Source organism: Equus przewalskii, chromosome 20 (genome assembly GCF_037783145.1).
Source record: "Equus przewalskii isolate Varuska chromosome 20, EquPr2, whole genome shotgun sequence".
In the NCBI taxonomy this organism is placed as follows: Eukaryota; Metazoa; Chordata; class Mammalia; order Perissodactyla; family Equidae; genus Equus; species Equus przewalskii.
The window spans coordinates 898568-916822 of record NC_091850.1 but is presented as its reverse complement, the minus strand read 5'-3'; the positions used below and the strand labels follow the sequence as shown (position 1 = coordinate 916822).

The 18255-nt window shown below is 52.9% G+C and overlaps 2 protein-coding genes and 1 long non-coding RNA gene across 14 annotated transcripts in view; 2 read left to right on the top strand and 1 right to left on the bottom strand.

The window, feature by feature from the left end:
* The window catches only part of LOC139077762 (uncharacterized), a 1917-nt gene extending 1561 nt beyond the window's left edge, over positions 1–356 (bottom strand). The window contains exon 1 of the long non-coding RNA XR_011530214.1: positions 16–356. This is a non-coding gene — a long non-coding RNA (uncharacterized lncRNA). The remainder of the gene's footprint in view (positions 1–15) is intronic.
* Positions 1–737, top strand: part of AKAP8L (A-kinase anchoring protein 8 like) — a 25954-nt gene extending 25217 nt beyond the window's left edge. For 6 of the 7 annotated variants that reach the window (XR_011530211.1, XM_008539389.2, XM_008539388.2 and 3 more), the window contains 2 exons: positions 167–262; positions 355–737. Coding sequence is in view for 5 of the 7 variants with exons in the window: in XM_008539389.2 (XP_008537611.1) it covers positions 167–262; positions 355–666 (408 nt within the window). In the remaining 2 variants the exon portion in view is untranslated. Of the gene's footprint in view, positions 1–166; positions 263–354 lie in introns of those variants that run through there. The other variant, XR_011530212.1, reaches the window with a different exon arrangement.
* On the top strand, positions 737–18255 carry AKAP8 (A-kinase anchoring protein 8). Of its 6 annotated transcripts, none has more exons than XM_008539392.2 (14): positions 737–1143; positions 3239–3277; positions 4695–4727; positions 5232–5508; positions 5927–6410; positions 6907–7036; positions 7279–7325; positions 8475–8508; positions 10396–10483; positions 12445–12586; positions 12957–13050; positions 13511–13641; positions 14678–14773; positions 16567–18255. In XM_008539392.2, the coding sequence occupies exons 1-14, from the start codon at positions 1125–1127 to the stop codon at positions 17047–17049; spliced, it is 2097 nt and encodes a 698-aa protein (XP_008537614.1). In that variant the 5' UTR covers positions 737–1124; the 3' UTR covers positions 17050–18255. The 6 variants fall into 6 exon arrangements, with proteins under 6 accessions (XP_008537614.1, XP_070442499.1, XP_070442495.1 ...); XM_070586398.1 differs by having other exon boundaries at positions 836–1057; XM_070586394.1 differs by having other exon boundaries at positions 1053–1143; positions 5232–5459.

Below are 18255 nucleotides of genomic sequence, written 5' to 3'. Positions count from 1 at the left end.
CACTTACAGACTTACGCGTCTGGTTGGAATCCTTGTCACTGCTGAGCCCCCGAGGCGGAGGGAGGTGTGCAGGTGTGGGAGGGGTCCGCCATTCTGGCCGGGTCTGGGGTGGAGGACTTTCCGGCGCCCGGAGAAGCCTCTCCAGCCCCGCCTGCCTTGCCCGCAGCTCATGATGGAGCAGTCCAAGAAGTCTTCGCTCATGGTGGCCCGCAGCATCCTCAACAACAAGCTTATCAGCAAGAAGCTGGAGCGCTACTTGAAGGTGAGGTGCGGCCTGGCCGGTCCCCAGCCTTGGTCCCCCAGCGCCGGCCCGGGGGTCCTCCCTCCCTTCAGCATCTGCGCCCCTCCCCGCAGGGTGAGAATCCTTTCACCGACAGCCCCGAGGAGGAGAAGGAACAGGAGGAGGCTGAGGGCGGCACCCTGGATGAGGGGGCGCTGCTCGAAGCGGCAGGGGGCGCAGAGGGTGCAGAGGGCGCGCCAGCGCAGCCCCCCGTGCCTCCGGAGCCGGCCCCCGAGGCTACGTCTCCGCCGCCGCCGCCTCCCCCGGAGGAGGAAGAGGAGGCCGTGCCCCTGCTGGGCGGGGCACTGCAGCGCCAGATCCGCGGCATCCCGGGCCTCGACGTGGAGGCCGACGACGAAGAGGAGGGTGGAGGGGGCGCCCCGTGACCCGGACCGGGGCGGGCGGGACCCGCGTGGCTGAGAGCGGAAGCCGAGCCTAATAAAGTTCTTCCCCTCCACTTCCGCCTCGTTGGTGTGTCGGTGTGCGGCGCCATCGGCGGGGGCGGGAGCCGGGACTGTGCGGACGGGTGGGGTGCGCCTGCGCGCGGGACTTGGCGTGCTAGGTGCGCCTGCGCCCCAGTGGCGGGAAGGAGGGAGAATGCGCCTGCGTGCAGCGAGGCCCCGCGGCCTGACCAAAAGTCCCAAGATGCTGTGATCGCTGATCCCCAGCAACCGGAAGGCCCGCTGGGGCGACAGGGGTGGGCCCGCGTGAAAGCCAGCCAATGTTAGCGCGCGGAAGGAGTGACGTGTGCGCTTGGTCTCCACTGGAGGTCGGGAGGTTTGTTGAGCGCATGCGTCCTGCGGCAGCCTAGGAAAAGGGGTTGCCGGGGGGCCGAGACGAAGACATGGAGCAGGGCTACGGAGGTGGGTACGGCGGCCGGCGCGGAGTGGGGCGAGCGGCTGCTGCTCGGGCGGCGCAGCCGCCGACGCGCGGAAGGCCGCGGGCCCGGGCCCGCGCCGGAGTGCGGCCGCCACAGCGCGGCCTGCGGAGAGGCGGCCGGGGCGCGCGCGCCGCCCATTGGACCCCGACGCCGTCGCTCCCGGCGCTGCGTGCGGATTGGCCGGAGGGGCCTAAGGGGTCGGCGGGGCTCGCGGGCCGACGCGCGGCAGGCTTCAGGGGTCGCCCGGGGCCGCTCGGGCCGTCTCTACTTCTCGGCCCCCGCGGGGCGGGCCGGTCCGCCGCCCCCGCGGCTCGTGAGCCCGCCCTCCCCTCTGCAAGACGCCACAAAATGGCGGCGCCGGGCTGGCGGGGCCGGGCGGGGCGGGGCGGGGGCGGGTCTCCCGCGCGGTGCACGTGGCCGCGGCGCGCGCCCCGGAGCCGTGTGCGGTGCGGCGTGGCCGAGGGCGGCCTCGGCGGGGCCGCGTGCCCCCTGCTCTGCGCTGCGGCGCGGACAGACCGGGGCCTGCTCCTGGCGCCCCTGGTGGCCTGCGTGTCCAGAAGCAGAGCCTCCTGGGAGGCCTTGGTGGGTGCTGGGCGGCTCGGGCGCCCGCGGGGCCGCCGGAACGTGCGGCGCGGCCCTTCCGGGGTGCGAGGTCCGAGCAGGCAGTCTGAGGGTGGCCGCGGCGGCTGCTGAAGTGGTTGCTCCAGAGGCAGCGGCGTCCGCGGGGACCGGGCGGGGGGAGCTGTGCGCGGTGTCTTCGGGGTGGGAGGAGCTCCGCCCGGCTGCCGGTCTTCCCTCCGGTCCGACTGGTCCCCCCTCCTCGCCCACCTTCCCGCCAGATCTTTCGGCCAGGTGTCCTGCCTCGCGCCCCACGCCCCCACCCTCCTCCTCCCGGTAAACCGGTCAGGCTCAGATGCTGTGGCCTGCAGGAATCCTGTAGCTTTTCTGTAGGACGTGTCTCAGGACCCGCTCAGCCTTGTCATTGCTCCCTTGGTGGTTGCAGGCACCTAGATCTGGGTTCGGGTCCTTGTTCTTCCGTTCCCCAGCTCCAAGATCTTGGGCAGGTGACGGCTTTTGGAATCTCTGGGTGCAACTGGGCAAGTAGTACCTATTTCAAGGGTCGTGGCAAGGTTACGTGAGTAGCATATGCCACTTAGTTAGACCAGTGCCCTGCGGTGAAGGGGTCACTCGCTGTTAGAGTAGCTGCTCTGCCTTTCTGTTGCACAGATGCGGCTGTGTGGCCTGCAGAGTGCCGGCTTCAGCAGTATGACTTTGAATCAAGTTCCCTAATTTCTGAGCCTTAGTTTCCTAATCTATGAGTGGCATTTGGGAATGACAGCTAATGGGTGCTGAGTGGGTGTCATGTGTTGCCACATAGTTGGCACACGGCTAGTTCTGGGAATGGAGGCAGGGATACATTTTTGCTTCATAAAGGTGAAGTCATTTGACAGGTGTGGATGGCCGCCTGTTCCCCAGTCTGCTAGGTTCCAGGGACACAGATGAAGAGGGGCGAGACAGATGCTGCCATGGGGAGCTTGGAGGGAAGAGAGTCGCCACAGAGAGAAGAGTTCACTTGGATGCCTTAGGGCCAGGCTGGAGCCCTGGGACTGGAAGGCTCAGGAGCATTAGAGGCTTCCTATCACATAGAAGTGAGGCCTAGAGAGGCATAGTTGTCTCCAAATTCTGGAGTTTGTTCCCAGTTATGGGGTCCTCATGGCTGCTCAGTGGGTGGGCCAAACTGGGTATCGGGGGGATGGGGGACTGTGTCCAAAGGCCAGGCTAACTGGTGACTCATCCTGTGTCATCCTCAGTTGGACTGAGGCTTAGGCCAGTGTCCCTCAGCCGTCAAGGGGCAGAGCTGGCCCGGAGACCAGTTCCCTCTCCTCTTTTTTTTGCTTTGACCTCAAGCAGGTGGAGTGTGGTGATGTATTTAGCCTGTTGTGGGCATTTAGGACAGTGCTGTCGTCGTGCTGCCTTCTGGTAAGGCTGGCACTGAGGAGATTCCTTTAGGCTCCTCGGAAGCACCCATATTCTGGTGTGAAAAATAGGATCCTAACTCAGAGGTCTTTTGTTCACAGGCTATGGGGCATGGAGTGCTGGACCCACCAACACCCAGGGTAAGTGGGACCTGCTTTTTGGGGAGGCTTGGGCTCCCTGCCGCCCAAGGCACCAGCATGACAGAGCTGTTCCTGATGCTGTCCCAGGGACGGGGGACTGTAGCCTAGAGAGGCTGACGTGGGGGTAGGGCTAGTCCAGGGGCTGGGAAACCTTTTCTGTGAAGAGCCAGGTAGTAAATCTTTTCCGCTTTGCAGGCCACACGTTTCTGTAGTGCAAAAGCCACCACAGATGACTTATAAACAAGTGGACGTGGCTGTGCACCAATATTTACTTGTGGGTACTGAAATTTACACATCATATAATTTTCACGTGTCATAAAGTAGCCTTTACTTTAATAACGTGTTTTACTCCAAGTAAATAGCTGAGGGCATAATAGAAGACTTTTACAACTAACAAACTTTATATTTTAGTAGAATTAGACTTAAAAGGTTGAGCAGATACACAGAGTTCCATTCGCTCCTCTAGTATAGTTTCTTTTATTTGTGGGATACATGTGTTATCAGTAATAAACCAATGTTGATACATTGTTGTTAACTATAATCCAGGGTTTACATTTAATGTTCAGTTTCTGTTGTACAGTTCTGAGTTTTGACAAAACTATAAATGATGAATTTTATGTCAAAATTCGTATGTCATGAAATAGTCTTTTGATTTTTTTTCTCTTTTTCTTCCCCAACCATTTAAAAAATTCAAACCCATTCTTAATCTACGGGCAGTACAAAAACAGGCGGTGGGCTAGATTTGGCCAGGCACCTGTTTGCTGACCCTGTTCTGGAGTCTAGATAGGATGCTCAGCGTGTTTGAAGGTGATGAGGTTTTCTGCTTTTTGCCAGCATCTGTTCAGGGGCTGGGACGAGGGTTCCTTCGTTTACTGAGCCTGGGACTTGCCTCAAGCACTGTTGGGAGTGGGGTCACTTTTCACCTGTCACTGAGTTTCTTGGGAGGAGGGCTTCCTTGTCACCTGTCACTTGGGCACATCAGTTTCCTTGCTCAGTTCTGAGGACGCGATTTTCCACTGCTCGATGTACTCTCCATGTTGTCGGTGGTGCCTGAGCTCTGGCTCCTGGTGAGAACTGGCACTTCAGAAGGGCTCTGCCAGGGGGCCTGGCCTAGCTGGCGGCCTGCACTGAACAAGCTTCCTGGGAAGGCTGCGTGCCCTTTTCATTGCCCCGCCCAGGAGAGGAGCCCTGAGTGTGCTCAGCTGAGTGCTCTGTGGGAAAGGAGTTTTACAGCTCAGGGGCCCCAGCCTCTCCTGGCCCTCATGAGCACTGCCACAGCCACCCACAGCCCTGGCCCCATGGGTAGTGGAGTGAGGTGACAGCTGTCTTTCAACATCCAGGCAGGGGTTGGGGGCATGGTGTCTCAGGTGCCTTTGTCCTGCAAACAAAGCTCTTGTGTGTTTTTGTTTCCTCTAAGGTGCATATGGAAGTGGTGTGGCCAGCTGGCAAGGTAGGCCCTTCTGAGGGTTCACGGGTAGGCGAGTGGGCCTCTGGTCAGCCACCCAGAGGGGCTGGGACTCAGGGACCCCTATCTCCCATCTTAGCTGTGCTCACAGCTCTCCCAAAGGCTCAATGGGTTGGGCCTGAGGTGTTGAGGGCTGGGGCTGGCCTCCAGAGCTTGTGGGGGTCGTGGGGGGTGGGGTGGGGTTGTGCTTGTGTCTGTCAGCAGCCCCAGCTGCCATTCCTGGGCTCTAAGCTACGTCTGGCTTTGGGTGGGGAGCAAGTATTCGGATCTGGTACACAGAACCCCTCGCCCAGAGCTGTGGCTGTGCCCCCGCCCTCCTCCTCCTGCCTCTTGTTAGGTGATGTGTGCAGTGTGGGGTGATGCCTGCGGCACTTGGTCTCATGACCCTCTTCTTCCCTGTGGGCAGTGAGTGCTTCTCCCCAGATGTGTCCACCATGGATTGGCCTTGTGGTTGCTGAAGCCCAGCTTGGCTCTTCCTTTCTCTGGCAGGTTATGAAAACTACAACTTCTATGGTGCCCAGAACACCAGCGTTACCACAGGAGCGACCTACAGCTATGGCCCAACCTCATGGGAGGCCGCCAAGGCCAGCGATGGTCTAGTGGCTGGGGGCCCTGCAGTACACTTGGCTTCTTATGGCCCAGAGCCATGCACCGACAATTCCGACTCTCTCATTGCCAAGATCAACCAGCGTTTGGACATGATGTCCAAGGAAGGAGGCAGGGGCGGGAGCGGCAGCAGTGGGGAGGGCATGCAGGACCGGGAGAGGTGATTATGGACCTGAGCCCTTCCCCGGCTTTGTGCAGATGGGAGTGGGCACCCACTTTTCCAGGGAGGGCTCTTCCCTGGCTCCCTCCCGAGCGTAGAGTGAATGAGTTGGGCCAATGTTGGGGCAGAGACATCGTAATAGGACTTGCTGGTTTCCTGAGTGCTGGGGCTTAGGTCACGGCTGTCAGCTAAGACTCCTTATTTCTGCATCAGGCACCTCGCAGACCCTCCACACTCTTGTGGCCGAGTGTTCCACGCCCCTCATTCAGCAATGCTCTGGGGGTTGTGGGTCTGTTTTGCCTTTAGAGCATTCAGGAGGGGTGATGGGGGTTTGGTTTGCTGTTCTGAGCCTGGGAAAGCCAGCGTGGTGGAGGCCTCGAGGTTCCGAGTGTGGTGACAGGCTGTGCTTTCATTGCAGCTCCTTTCGCTTCCAGTCGTTCGAGTCCTATGACTCCAGGCCTTGCCTGCCCGAGCACAACCCCTACCGCCCCAGCTACGGCTACAACTATGACTTTGACCTGGGGCCTGACCGCAATGGTGGCTTTGGCGGTCAGTACAGCGACTGCCGGGACCCAGCCCGTGAGCGGGGCTCCCTTGATAGCTTCATGCGCGGCCGGGGCCAGGGCCGCTTCCAGGACCGAAGCAACCCCAGCACCTTCATGCGCAGCGAGCCCTTCATGCCACCTCAGGCCTCGTCGGAGCCCCTGTCAGCTCCCTGGACTGAGCTGAACTACGTGGGTGGGCGGGGCCTTGGAGGCCCCTCCCCCAGCAGGCCGCCACCATCCCTCTTCTCCCAGTCCATGGCCCCTGACTTCGGAGTGATGGGCATGCAAGGGGTGGGCAGTTATGACAGCTCTTTGCCCTACGGATGTGTCCGGTCCCAGACCCGGATGAGGGATCGGGTAAGCCCTTGCCAAGTTCTAATGTGTCGTCTTTGTTTTTCTTTTTAAACAGCTTTATTGAGGTGAAATTCATATATTGTAAGATTCACTGAGTTTTAAGTGTACAGTTTGACTCAGTAAAAATGTACAAAATCGTGCAACTTTCACCACTAATTTTAGAACATTCTTCTCAACCCAGAAAGAAATTTGCAATTAGCAGTCACTCCTTGTTCTCTCCCCCAGCCCCTGGCAACCACTAATCTACAGATTTGTCTGTCCTAGATGTTTCATATGAATGCCGTCATACACTATGTATGACGTGTTTTGTGTCTGGCTGCTTTCACTCAGCATACAGCTTTTGTGGGAGAGATTTTTCAACTATGTTGCCGTTCTTGGTTTTCTTAAAAGACCGTTTCTGGTTTTGTTCTCTGATCTTGGAAGCTCTCCATTCTTCATTTCTCTGGGGTATCTTAATGGTCCGGGTCAGTGGTACATTGACATATGCTTGTGTCTGTAGCCCAGGAGGAGAGGGTTTGACCACTTCGGCGCAGACAGCATGGGCAGGAAACGGAAGCAGTTGCAGATCTATGATGAGCCGGATGCTAAACAGGCCCGGGCTGACAGCGACGGAGATGTTTCTGAAAACGGTACGCCTAAGGGGCCAGTAGGCCCAGGTGGGTGTAAGATGGGTCAGTTGCATACTTGGTGCTCTGCCGCCTATTTGTGCAGTAGACATGCAGGAACTCGAGGGTAGTATGTGTCTCCCATGCTCCCATAGCCCCCATTGTACTTGGGACAGGTGTCGTCCCTCTGGACAGTGAGCTTGGGAGGGTGAAAATGGAGTGAGCCAACTGCCTAGGGGCTGACCCTCTTCCTTTGTGTCTGGTAGATGATGGAGCTGGTGACTTCCGGTCGGGAGATGAAGAATTCAGGGGTGTAAGTCCACTCTTACTGACTAACCTTTGTTTCTAGTGCAGGATCTCTTACTTCCTTTAGCGTTTTTCTCACAAAGAGGTGGTAGCAGTGGTGTGGTAGACTCAACTCTTCCCAGTGAGTGGCTTTAATAGCTTGACTCACAGCTAGGTTTTAAGAGTTTTCCCTTTGTAGCAATCCTTCCCTTCCTGTGTCCTTGTGTGACACACCCGGCCGCACACACGGGGAGTGCAGTGGCTGTGTGGGCTGAGGCTCCCAGACACAACCTGGGAACTTGCCTGCTGCCAGCTCCGTGCTGGTGCTGAGCTGCTCCACCTCGCTCATCACGGCCAGACCCAGAGCCAGGCCTTCAAGTCGCCCATAGCCAGGGCCCTGCCAATACCCAGGCAGTGAGCCTTGCCTTCCCTGCACGCTCCGCCCCAGGTCTTTGGTAGGGCCTGGAGAGCTGGGTGTGGGAAGGCTTCGTCCACGTGCTTCTTGATGGTCAGATGGGTTTGGGGAAGCAGGGAGGGGGCAGGATACAGTGAATTTTCATCCTTTCCAAGGATCTCGCTCACTCCCTGTCTGGCTGGCTTAGATCTTGAGTCTGGGAATCTCTGTATCTGCTGATTGCTGATTTAATCTCCCGTTCGATGCCTAAGAAATGGGCTCTGTTTCAATTTTCAGTTAGAGAAATCATTTTTATCTACCCCTGCTTTTATCTACCCCTGCTTTTATCTACCCCTGGTAAATATAAGCAAACGGCTTGGGAAATTTGATAAAGCCCATTTTCAGTAAAGGACATTGGAAGTAACATCTTACAAATTGGGCTTTCTTGATATTTGGCTGATGGACAGGTGCCTGGCGTTCCCACCTGCAGAGCTGTGCAGGTGTATGTTCGCCAGAAGCTGTTCTTTAGCTTTAGAAAGAACTGAAAGAGGGTCAGCGGCGTTAATAAAAAGCATGGTAGCTGTAACAGAATCTCAGAAGGTACCCAGGAGTCGTGACAGCACACGCTCAGCCTCCATCCCACAGCCCTGAGACTTGTCCTAACACACGAGCTGTGTTCCTGGTGGCACAGTGACTCCCAGGTGCTGGTAGGGAGCTGGGCTGGTTGTGGAGAGTTCTGGAAACTCCACCTTACTGCCTGATTTTGCATGTGCCTTTTTTCAGGAGGACGAATTCTTCGACTCGGGGAGGCAGAGAGGTAGGCATCGCCCAGTAGCCCTTTGAACTCTCCTGTGTCTGCCTGGCTGCCACTCAGTGCTTGACTCCCGGCTGGGCTTCTGAGCAAGCCTGGGGTGTGGATGTGAGGGGCGCTGGTGGCTCAGGGCAAAAGAGGGGCTGTGGCCACCGGGTGGGCCTTGGCCATGGTGCTCTCTGCTCCAGTGTTTGGAGCAGCACTTGCTGGAAACTGGTCTGTTTGCCTCGCTCAGTGCAGGCTTCACAGAGAAAGGGGGATCTCACCTCTGGGTGTCTGCAACAGCTTGCACTCGTAGGGAAGGGAGAGTCAGAAATGCAAGGGAGCAAAGAAAAGGTGCCCTCCAGGTGTCTGTTCTGTTCCCCCTTGGCCAATGCAGGTCCCTGTACTGTTTTCTCCTGGGCTTCATTCTGTCCACAGTTCCCTCAGTTGCCAGCCCAGGGTCGGGCTCTCAGCCTCTGTGTGGCGGGGATACTGACAACTGCAGTGCACATTGCTGTGTGGGATGGAGCTCGGACGCCTGCCCGTGTTGGGAGCTCGGGGCGGGGGAGGCCTGTGAGGTATATCTGGCCCAGATCCTCCAGAGGCGATCATTGCTCAGCAGGTCTCATCATTCCCAGTGCAGAGACCTAAGACTCCCAAGTGGCAAGAGCAGAGCAAAGTTAAACCCCTCGGGGGCACAGAGCAGCAGCTGAGCCAAGATGGCCTTTGAGCTCACCCTGTTCCCATCGTCGGTCCATGGCTGGTTCCCCCCAGTTGCAGCCTGGCTCCGCTCCCATAAACTCTGAAGGCCCACTGCCCCTGCTCCTTCCCTCAGGTATTCAGGCTTAGCCAGCCCTCTGAGGTTCCCCCACCCCATTCATTGTGGTGATTATGTCTATAGCATGGGACCACACACAGCATTTAGTAGCTCTTGCAGCAGGGTAAATGCTAAAGCAAAGGTGACATGTTTATTGCGCGCAGGTCCTGCTACCTACCTGGGATGACTTTGCTATTAAACAGCAGTAATAGTTTCAGGCAGTGACCTCTTGCCAAAAATCCCACACGCCCTTTTGAGAGGCTTCTGAGCAGCGCACGCCGGTCGCCATCTTCGTGGGACAGTCTCGTGACTGGCATCAGGGGTAGGGGTTACAGTTCAGATGCTTATCCAACCTTTTTTCAGTGTCTGGCCCTGAGCCACCGTGACCTGGCCTGGCCTCACGCTGGGATGCTGGGCTGCATGGCTCTCAGAGGAGCTCCTGCACTGGCCCCAGGGGACAGACGGAGGACCGAATGGTCTCTTCCCACTTTTGTTTCTAGGATTGCTTCCCATGTAGCCCTGGGAAAGCCCTAGATTGGCAGTTTTGTGAGTGGAAGATAGAGTTCGGGCCAGCAAGGACTGTCAGACCTGCTGAGGCCCTAGTTCAGAGGAGGCCGACGGGACGGTCGTCATGGTCCACCTGGAGGTGGGATGGAGGGTGGTCAAGCGGCTTGCTTTATTTTCCGAGGCCTTCCAGCTGCTGCCTCCTTATCTGGGAAGAATTACTTTTCTCTCTCCTTAAGTGATGTTGGGAGAAGGCCCAATGGTAGGGCACTGGATTGGAAAAGCAGAACAGGGAGGACAGAGCAGGTTGGCCACAGTGTGAATGGGATGGGCGGGCCATGTCCCTGACCCAAGCCATCCTTATTAGCCACGAGGGGAGTGAGGTGACTCCCCTGGGAGCTCCCAAGAGTTCTCATCAAAGGCCCATCCCTGTTGGGAGCCTTTGACAGCCCCTTGGTGCCTCAGGGTGTCTTGACCCTGCCCTGTGAAGGTGGCGGCAGGGCGTGGGGTGCGGTGGCTGAGCGGCGGCCCCCATCAAGGCCCCGGTGTTCAGCTTCTCAGAATGTCTCGAAGGGGCATTTCTGTTGCAGGAGAGAAGGACGATGAGGATGATGAAATGAAGAAGAGAAGGGAAAAGCAAAGGAGGAGAGACAGGATGCGAGACCGAGCGGCTGACAGGTGAGGCGGGAGGTTGGCTGGACCTGGGCTCTCTCAAGCTCTTGAGCTCGTCCGTCTTCGCTCCATGATGCAGGGAGAGCTGGGTTTGATCTGACTCCAGGTGTCTGTTGGGAAATCCTAGTCATGTTGGTGGGAGACAAAACTTGGGAAACAAATGTGGAAGCACGTCCTTGCCAAGGGGTCTATGAGGCCTTCACATGCCCTCCTGCAGGCTTGTGGGGAGTTCCCTTATCCCTTGGCTTGTGTCTGTTAGCTGCTAAGAAGGTGCTTTGGGTGCCTTGTCCAAATCCAGACCACCTCTGGAGTTCGACCTAGCAATCATATACATATAGACGTTTTAGTCAGGATTTTGTGGGGCCGGCCCTGTGGCCGAGTGCTTGAGTTTGTGCACTCAGCTTTGGTGGCCCAGGGTTTCGCTGGTTTGGATCCTGGGTGCTGACATGGCACCACTCATCAGACCATGCTGAGGTGGCGTCCCACATAGCACAACCAGAAGGACCTACAACCAGAATATACAGCTATGTACTTGAGGGCGTTGGGGAGGAGAAGAGGGAAAAAAAAGAAGATTGGTAATAGATGTTAGATGCCAATCTAAAAATAAAGATTTTCATCTCTAAATACAGAAAGAAATGCAGGAGTACAGAGGCCAGAGGGTGTTGGTGTGACCACACCATGTGCCTCTCTCCCTGTTCAGTGATCGTCTGCTGACTAGAAACGTAAACCACTGGTGGCCATGTGAGCACTCGGTTGCCGAGACCTTGACCACACACAGCTGTTTCTTTAGCACAGGTTCTCTTTATAACTTGAGGGGACTGCTTGCCCTTAAGGCTCAAATGGGGTAGTGGTTTTCCTGTGCAAAGAAATGCTTAGCAAAAGAGCTAACAGTACAGTCTGGGAAACCAGTAACTGACAAGTGGGAGCTTCCAAGTGTTATCGAAATTAGTGGGAACTCTTGTTTTTAAACAGATAGATAAGTGATGGCTAGATTAGATCTATTTTCATGCCATGTGGGAACTGAGATGACATTTTTAAAGGACTCTTTAGACTCCACCCTTGTGACTGAGGATCCTCAGAGACTTGGAGAAGTTGTCACAGAGGAGGTGAAAATGCAGCAGGGAGGTGTGAACTGTACATTTCTCTGGTGGCTTCCTGATGGTCCTATACACAGGGCCTGGGAGACTCTCCTCCACGCCTCTCTCATAGGGATCTGCAAAAGCATGTGTCTTGTGCTTGTCTAGAGATCAGAAGCCAGGCATTGGGGGCCAGCAGAAGTGTGAGTCTGCAGGGGAAGAATCCCGAGTGCCACAGGGCCTGCGCTCTTCCCCGAGAAGGGCCTGAGGCCCCTCGGCAGAGCTGAGGGAAGCAGTGCCCCACTTTGGGGCCTGGGGGTTGCAAGCCACTCTCCCCTTGCTGTATAGCATGATTGTATTTGGTGAGATTTTGGAAGCACATGACAAAGGAACCTCAGTAGATTTTGACGTGACGTGTCTTTACGTTGAGTCCCAGGAGAGAATTGATCTTAGGCTATATGAGTTTTGAATTGTGTGAGGGCTTCAGGAATTCCTCCATAAATTGCGATTGCCTTGTATCACCCTGTGGCTGTACAAAGAAACACATCTGAGAAGCTATGGAGTGAGGTGCTGGGCCTCCAGGGCAGTGGGCTGGAGGCCTTAGGGAGTCCACAGTTTTGAAAACTCTCCATGTTAGGGTGTTCTCTTGTCAGCTTTTGGGCTAGAAAGAGTGGTATGGTAGTAAATTGCCACATGAGTCATTTTCCAGAAATACTTGTAAGGTTGTATTCCCATTCTTAAGATGGGGAAACTTGGGGTAACTGCTACTCTGATGCCCCATGAGAAGTCAGAAGTCTTGGTTCAGAAATTGCTTCTCGTTTCCATTTTAGTTCTAACCAGAGATGAACTGGTTATCCCTGTATCAGTTCTTCTTTTGTTTTGTTTCTCCAGGATTCAGTTTGCCTGTTCTGTGTGCAAGTTTCGTAGCTTTGAAGATGAGGAAATCCAGAAGCATCTGCAAAGCAAATTTCATAAAGAGACACTGCGGTTTATAAGCACCAAACTGCCTGACAAGACAGTGGAGTTCCTCCAGGTGAGGCACACGCGGCCTCCATTATGGTGTTTCCCAGTGATCCTACAGGTGGCAGGTCCCTCCCGGAGAAGGGAAGGGGAAGGGAAGAAGGAGGCCTCCACTTGGAAAAGGCTTCACTTTGCAGAATGACAGTGCAGAAGTCCCCAAGTCAGAGGAACAGCTGAGCTCCAGCCGTTGTAGTTCCCACTCGTTCTGCCCACAGAGCTGCTCGGACAGCCATCTTCCCACCCTCAGGGCAGCTGAGACAAGGCTGCCATCTACTAGGGACTTGGCAGCCACCCTTAGTGACTTGCGTCTGGTGCAGTTGAGAAATAACCACATGTGCCACCCTTTCCTCATTTCATTTGGTGCCATCCCCCAACCCCTCTAGGAATACATTGTAAACAGGAATAAGAAAATTGAGAAGCGACGTCAGGAATTGATGGAGAAGGAAAGCACAAAACCAAAGCCAGATCCTTTCAAAGGTGAGTTGTGATCCTGGGGTGCACCCTTCCACGTGGTACTAAGGCAGGTGACCGCGGTGTGGAGCCAGCACAGGGCTGCTGAAGACGTGGTATGAAGACTCATGGGAGGGGCACTTAGTGGTGAAAGAAACCCTCAAAGTGTGGCCTCATGTGGATCCTGGCTCTGCAGGCAACTCACCGGAGTGATATTAAGCACTCTGAAGTTTTTTCCTCCTTTGTATGAAGAGAAAGGACTGGAAGGATGAGAAAAGTCTGAAGTTTAAAATTCCCAGGTGTAGAGGCTGGCTGTTCTGACCCCACCGTCCTGCTGGAGGGCAGGCAACTGCCTGTCTCATATTCTGTCCGTACAGAATCCTTGGAGAGGACTGCAGGGAGAACATGTGGGCTGTGTCAAGGAGTGGGAGGAAAGCATCGCTTGTATGCTGTCCCAAACCCCACAAGACTTGTGTTTCATCCACAGGGATTGGCCAGGAGCACTTCTTCAAGAAGATCGAGGCTGCTCACTGCCTGGCTTGCGACATGCTGATCCCCGCACAGCACCAGCTGCTGCAGCGGCACCTGCACTCTGTTGACCACAATCACAACCGCCGGGTGAGTCCCCTCCCGGTGCAGGGCTGCCAGTGGGTGAGGTTCACAACCTGCTGAGGGGCTCTTGCCATATTCCGTCAAGTCTGTCACTTCATCAGTTAATTGTAAGATGCATCCCAGTTTCTACTAAAATTTATTGCTTAGAATGGATTAAATACAGTGGCTGAAACTCTCCTGGTTTGAGAATGTTCCTTGTAACCCACACAAGTAGAATGCCCCCGTTGCTGACAAACTGGGTTTCATGCAAGCTAAGGGTGAGGGCCCTTCACAGCAGAGTGACCTGGGGGACCCAGGGTTAAGGGCTGGTTTGGTCCTTGCTAGCTGATGGGGCCTGAGGCTAAAAATTTAGCTATAGGTCAACAAGTTTTTCTGTAAAGGGTACAATTGCAAATATTTTTGGCTTTGCAGGTCAGACAGTAAGTAAAGGAATGGGTGTGGCCACGTTTGGCCTGCAGGCTCTAGCTTGCTGAGCCCTGGTTTAGATCTCTCTCCTTAGTGTACCCATCTAAGAAATGGAGCTATCAATACCTGCCTACCCATCTCCCAGTATTATTAAAGATCAGCCAAAAAGCACTGTATTAAACAAGGGATTATTGTATGCATGTGTCAAGCTGTAAAATAGTCAAATGGTTGGAGTATTGGTACTTCTGCTGTTGAATTTACTTATTATAAAGTCAATATAACTGAAAAAATTGAATAAAGAAAAAATTTGCCCTTTTCCCCTACCTAGTCCACAAAGCTTCAGATCTGTAAATGTTTGTTTCATCCTGGCCTATACACATGGTACCTGGACATCAGCGGTGTGTCTGCTTTTATCTTTCAGATTATCAGGTTTTCTACAGTTTCAGTCTCAGTTCCGATGTCTCTCTAGTACCTTCTTCTCACACTCTCAGATTCTGGCATTTGGGATTTGCCATAGTGAAGAAAGATATTAGTTGTCTCTACATATGGCTGATCTCAGGGAACTCGATGTGACCTGGCTGGTGTGTTCTCTTGTTTCTCGACATTTTTAAAAGCCCACGTTTGGTTCCCTTTGCAGTTGGCTGCTGAACAGTTCAAGAAGACAAGTCTCCATGTGGCTAAGAGCGTTTTGAACAACAGACATATAGTGAAGATGCTGGAAAAATACCTCAAGGTTTGTGCTTAGGAGTCCAATGGACAGGAAGAGCTTTTGAAAAGGAGGATAAAGTGTATGAGTATGAAATGGTATCCTGAGTGCAGTATGTAGCATTTCTGAGTCTTTTGAAGAATTGAGGCACGTTGGAACGTATCAGGCTTGGGAATTCCACAGCTGGATTTTCTGAGACTCAGTGATTGCCTGGGAGCTCTGGGCTGTGGTCCTGTTTGGTTACTTTGTGCGCTGGTGCTCACTCTCCCACCATGAGAAACCTGCATTATCTATCCATAAAATACTGAGCAAATAATGGTAAGGTGCTTTAAAAAAAAAACCAGGGTAGATGACAATTGTCCAAGAAAGAAACTAAAAAGAGATTATGCTGGCAGAGCCAAGTGACAATGAAATGGAGGATGGAGGGGAGGGAAGAGCCAGATGCGCCACAACCACTGAGCCGTAGTTACAGGAGCAGAGTAAAAAAACCCCAAAGAGGGTGCCCTGGAGAGAAGTCTGGTCGGAAGAGCCCCTGGTTCCTCCTCGGGAAGCTCGTGCTATACGCTCGGTCCCATGACTTCGACCTTTGGGACTGGTAGTCAGGCTCCTGCACAGCCTGACAGGACCTGTTAGCTCTCCTCTCAGTGATTAAATGCTTCAGGACTTGACAATTCATTCCATCCGTTAAAGACATAGAATTTAAATACCCAGTTTAAGAACTATGACAGATGAGTGTTTTACCTTTGTGGGTTAAACAAATTTAAAGTCTCTGCAGTCAGGTGTAGACTTAAGCTTCTAAATACTGTATTTTAAAACACAGTTCCTGATCTGATAGTGATAATGTTTCGTTTATCTAACCTAGAGACAGTTCAAGCATATGGTCGTGAGAAGTTTGGCTTCTGAGAGAGGCAGACTTGAGTTTGAATCCTGACCGGTCGTTGTTTAATATTTTGACCTGAACAGTTACTGATCTTTGGGTCTCATTTCCTCATCTGTAAAATGGGGATAACCCTTGTGCCAGGGCTGTGAGCTTAAATGAAACTAACATTTAAAACAGTTTGAGGCGGGCTGGCCCAGTGGTGCAGCGGTTAGGTTTGCACGTTCCGCTTTGGCAGCCTGGGGTTTGCCCATTGGGATCCCGGGTGCGGACATGGCACCGCTTGGCATGCCATGCTGTGGTAGGTGTCCCACATATAAAGTAGAGGAACATGGGCACGGGTGTTAGCTCAGGGCCAGTCTTCCTCAGCAAAAACAGTAAGATTGCCAGTAGTTAGCTCAGGGCTAATCTTCCTCAAAAAAAAAATAAGTTTTGGGGCTGGCCTGGTGGCACAGTGGTTAAGTTCGCACATTCTCCTTCGGTGACCCAGGGTTCACTAGTTGGGATCCCAGGCGCAGACGTACGCACTGCTTGTGAAGCTATGCTGTGGCAGGCGTCCCACATATAAAGTAGAGGAAGATGGGCACGGATGTTAGCTCAGGGACAATCTTCCTCAAAAAAATAAAAGTTTTAACTTCCTGTTATGAGGCTTTTTTTTTTTTAATTGGGTTAAGAAATCCTAGGTATTTTGACTTTACCTCATGGTTATGCATTTGAATACAAAGTGCAGAATAGTTCTGGTCAAGCTTTTCTGAGATGTCTTTTCTGCGTCAGGCTCCAAGAGCCTGTAGGACTAACTCACGGATATAGTTTAAGTAAGTGTTTCTCTTGTTGATGCTGCCCATCATAAAAACACAAGCTCCCAGCAACCTGGGCCTTCTTCCATTTCTCATTTGGACAGTTCTTTAGATTACACTGACTTGTGTTTCGTCTTCTTGGCCAGGGTGAAGACCCTTTCACCACTGAAGCCGTTGATCCAGAAATTGAAGGAGATGACAATTTAGGAGGTGAGGATAAGGAAGAGACACCTGAGGAGGTGGCTGCAGAAGTATTAGCCGAGGTGATTACGGCAGCAGTGAGAGCAGTAGATGGGGAAGGAGCACCTGCCCCAGAGAGTACTGAAATGCTGGCTGAAGGGGAAGGCCCCATGGACACGGTGGAGGCCACCAGTGGTCCCCACCTTGAACAGCTGCTGGAAGTGGAGACACCCTGTGGAATGGTGCCTGAGAAGAGCAACACCGAAGGTGAGGCTGGAGATGGAGCTGCCGAGGCTGGAGGAGAAGCTGCCGAGGCTGGAGGAGCAGCAGAGACCCTGGCAGCAGAGGCAGAAAGCACTGTAGCAGTCACTGCTCCTGCCCCAGGTGCCACAGAAGCCGAAGTGGAACAAAATGATGCAGAGTCCAAAGATACTCTTCCCACAGAATGATCCTCTTTTCCCTGTTTCAAGGGATGTGATATATAATGCATTGTTCTTTCTTTTTTGGTTTGTAAGCAGTACTAGAGTGTGTGTTACTGGAATATGCTGAAAACTTATTTTGCTGAAAAGACCCAGCCATTTCCTTCAGAAAAGTGTACCTCGCGGGCTTGTCATACAGCGTTGTGCCTCAGTTTGAAGGCTGCAGAAGTTGTCCATTCCCTGAAGCAGCAGTGACGTTTCTTCTTACGTTGCAGTTGAAATCATTAAAGTTGAGTAATTCGATTTTGATGATACTTTACTTGTTAAATATAGCCACTGGCTAAATGCCCTTTTATTATTATTTTTTCTGGGAGCAGCTCAATACTAGGATATATCTTGCTTTATAAAGGATTTTAAGTTTCAAGAATTTGCTTTGGCTTCCGTTTTCGACCTCTGCTTTTGTAGCGTACTATATAGTATGTGATTCTCACAAGATGTTGCAGAATCTTGTTACCATGATGGTTCTGTCACATCCATGAACTTGCTCAAAGGCCTGAGGAATCTGACACACCTGCACCATTGGGAGCACACCCACTTGCCCCTCAAGAATGAGGACGCCTTGCCTTGGGCATTGTTTCCCAATCTTTAGTCCTTTGTGAATGACCTTTACAATTTTTTTACCTCATTTGTTTTCCACCTCTGCATTACTTCAGGGTTTTTTCCTTTAAAATGAGTTACTTCTACTTATATTTAAAAAGAAAACTTGATGTCACTCTCATGAATGAAAAACCAATATAAATTGCTATAGGTAGATGCTATCTGTAAAAACAATGAGTGTAATGAAATAAGCATATTTCATTTAGATAAATACTATTGCTTTGGAGGTTTCTGCGTCTGAGAAAGGAAGGCTAGCACGTGTTAAAGGGCAGCAAGCAACAGTTCTGTGTTCATGTAATCAAAAGAATTGGAAGATACCTCCCTTTTGAGATAATACTGCTGGGTCTGTTTCCCTGTAAACCTTCGAACTGTCTGTCACATTTGGGGAAGTATTGGCCAGTGGGAAATTATTAGAAAAGAGATAGTAAAATATTTGGTGAGCATCTACTGTGTACCAGGTGCTAATTTCCTATAAAAATAAGATGAGTGCTGCTCTCAAGGAGCCTTATTGGAGATGTGAGATGAATATTTATGAAAAAGTCCATATTAGAACTAAAATAAACTCAATAAGCAAGAAAA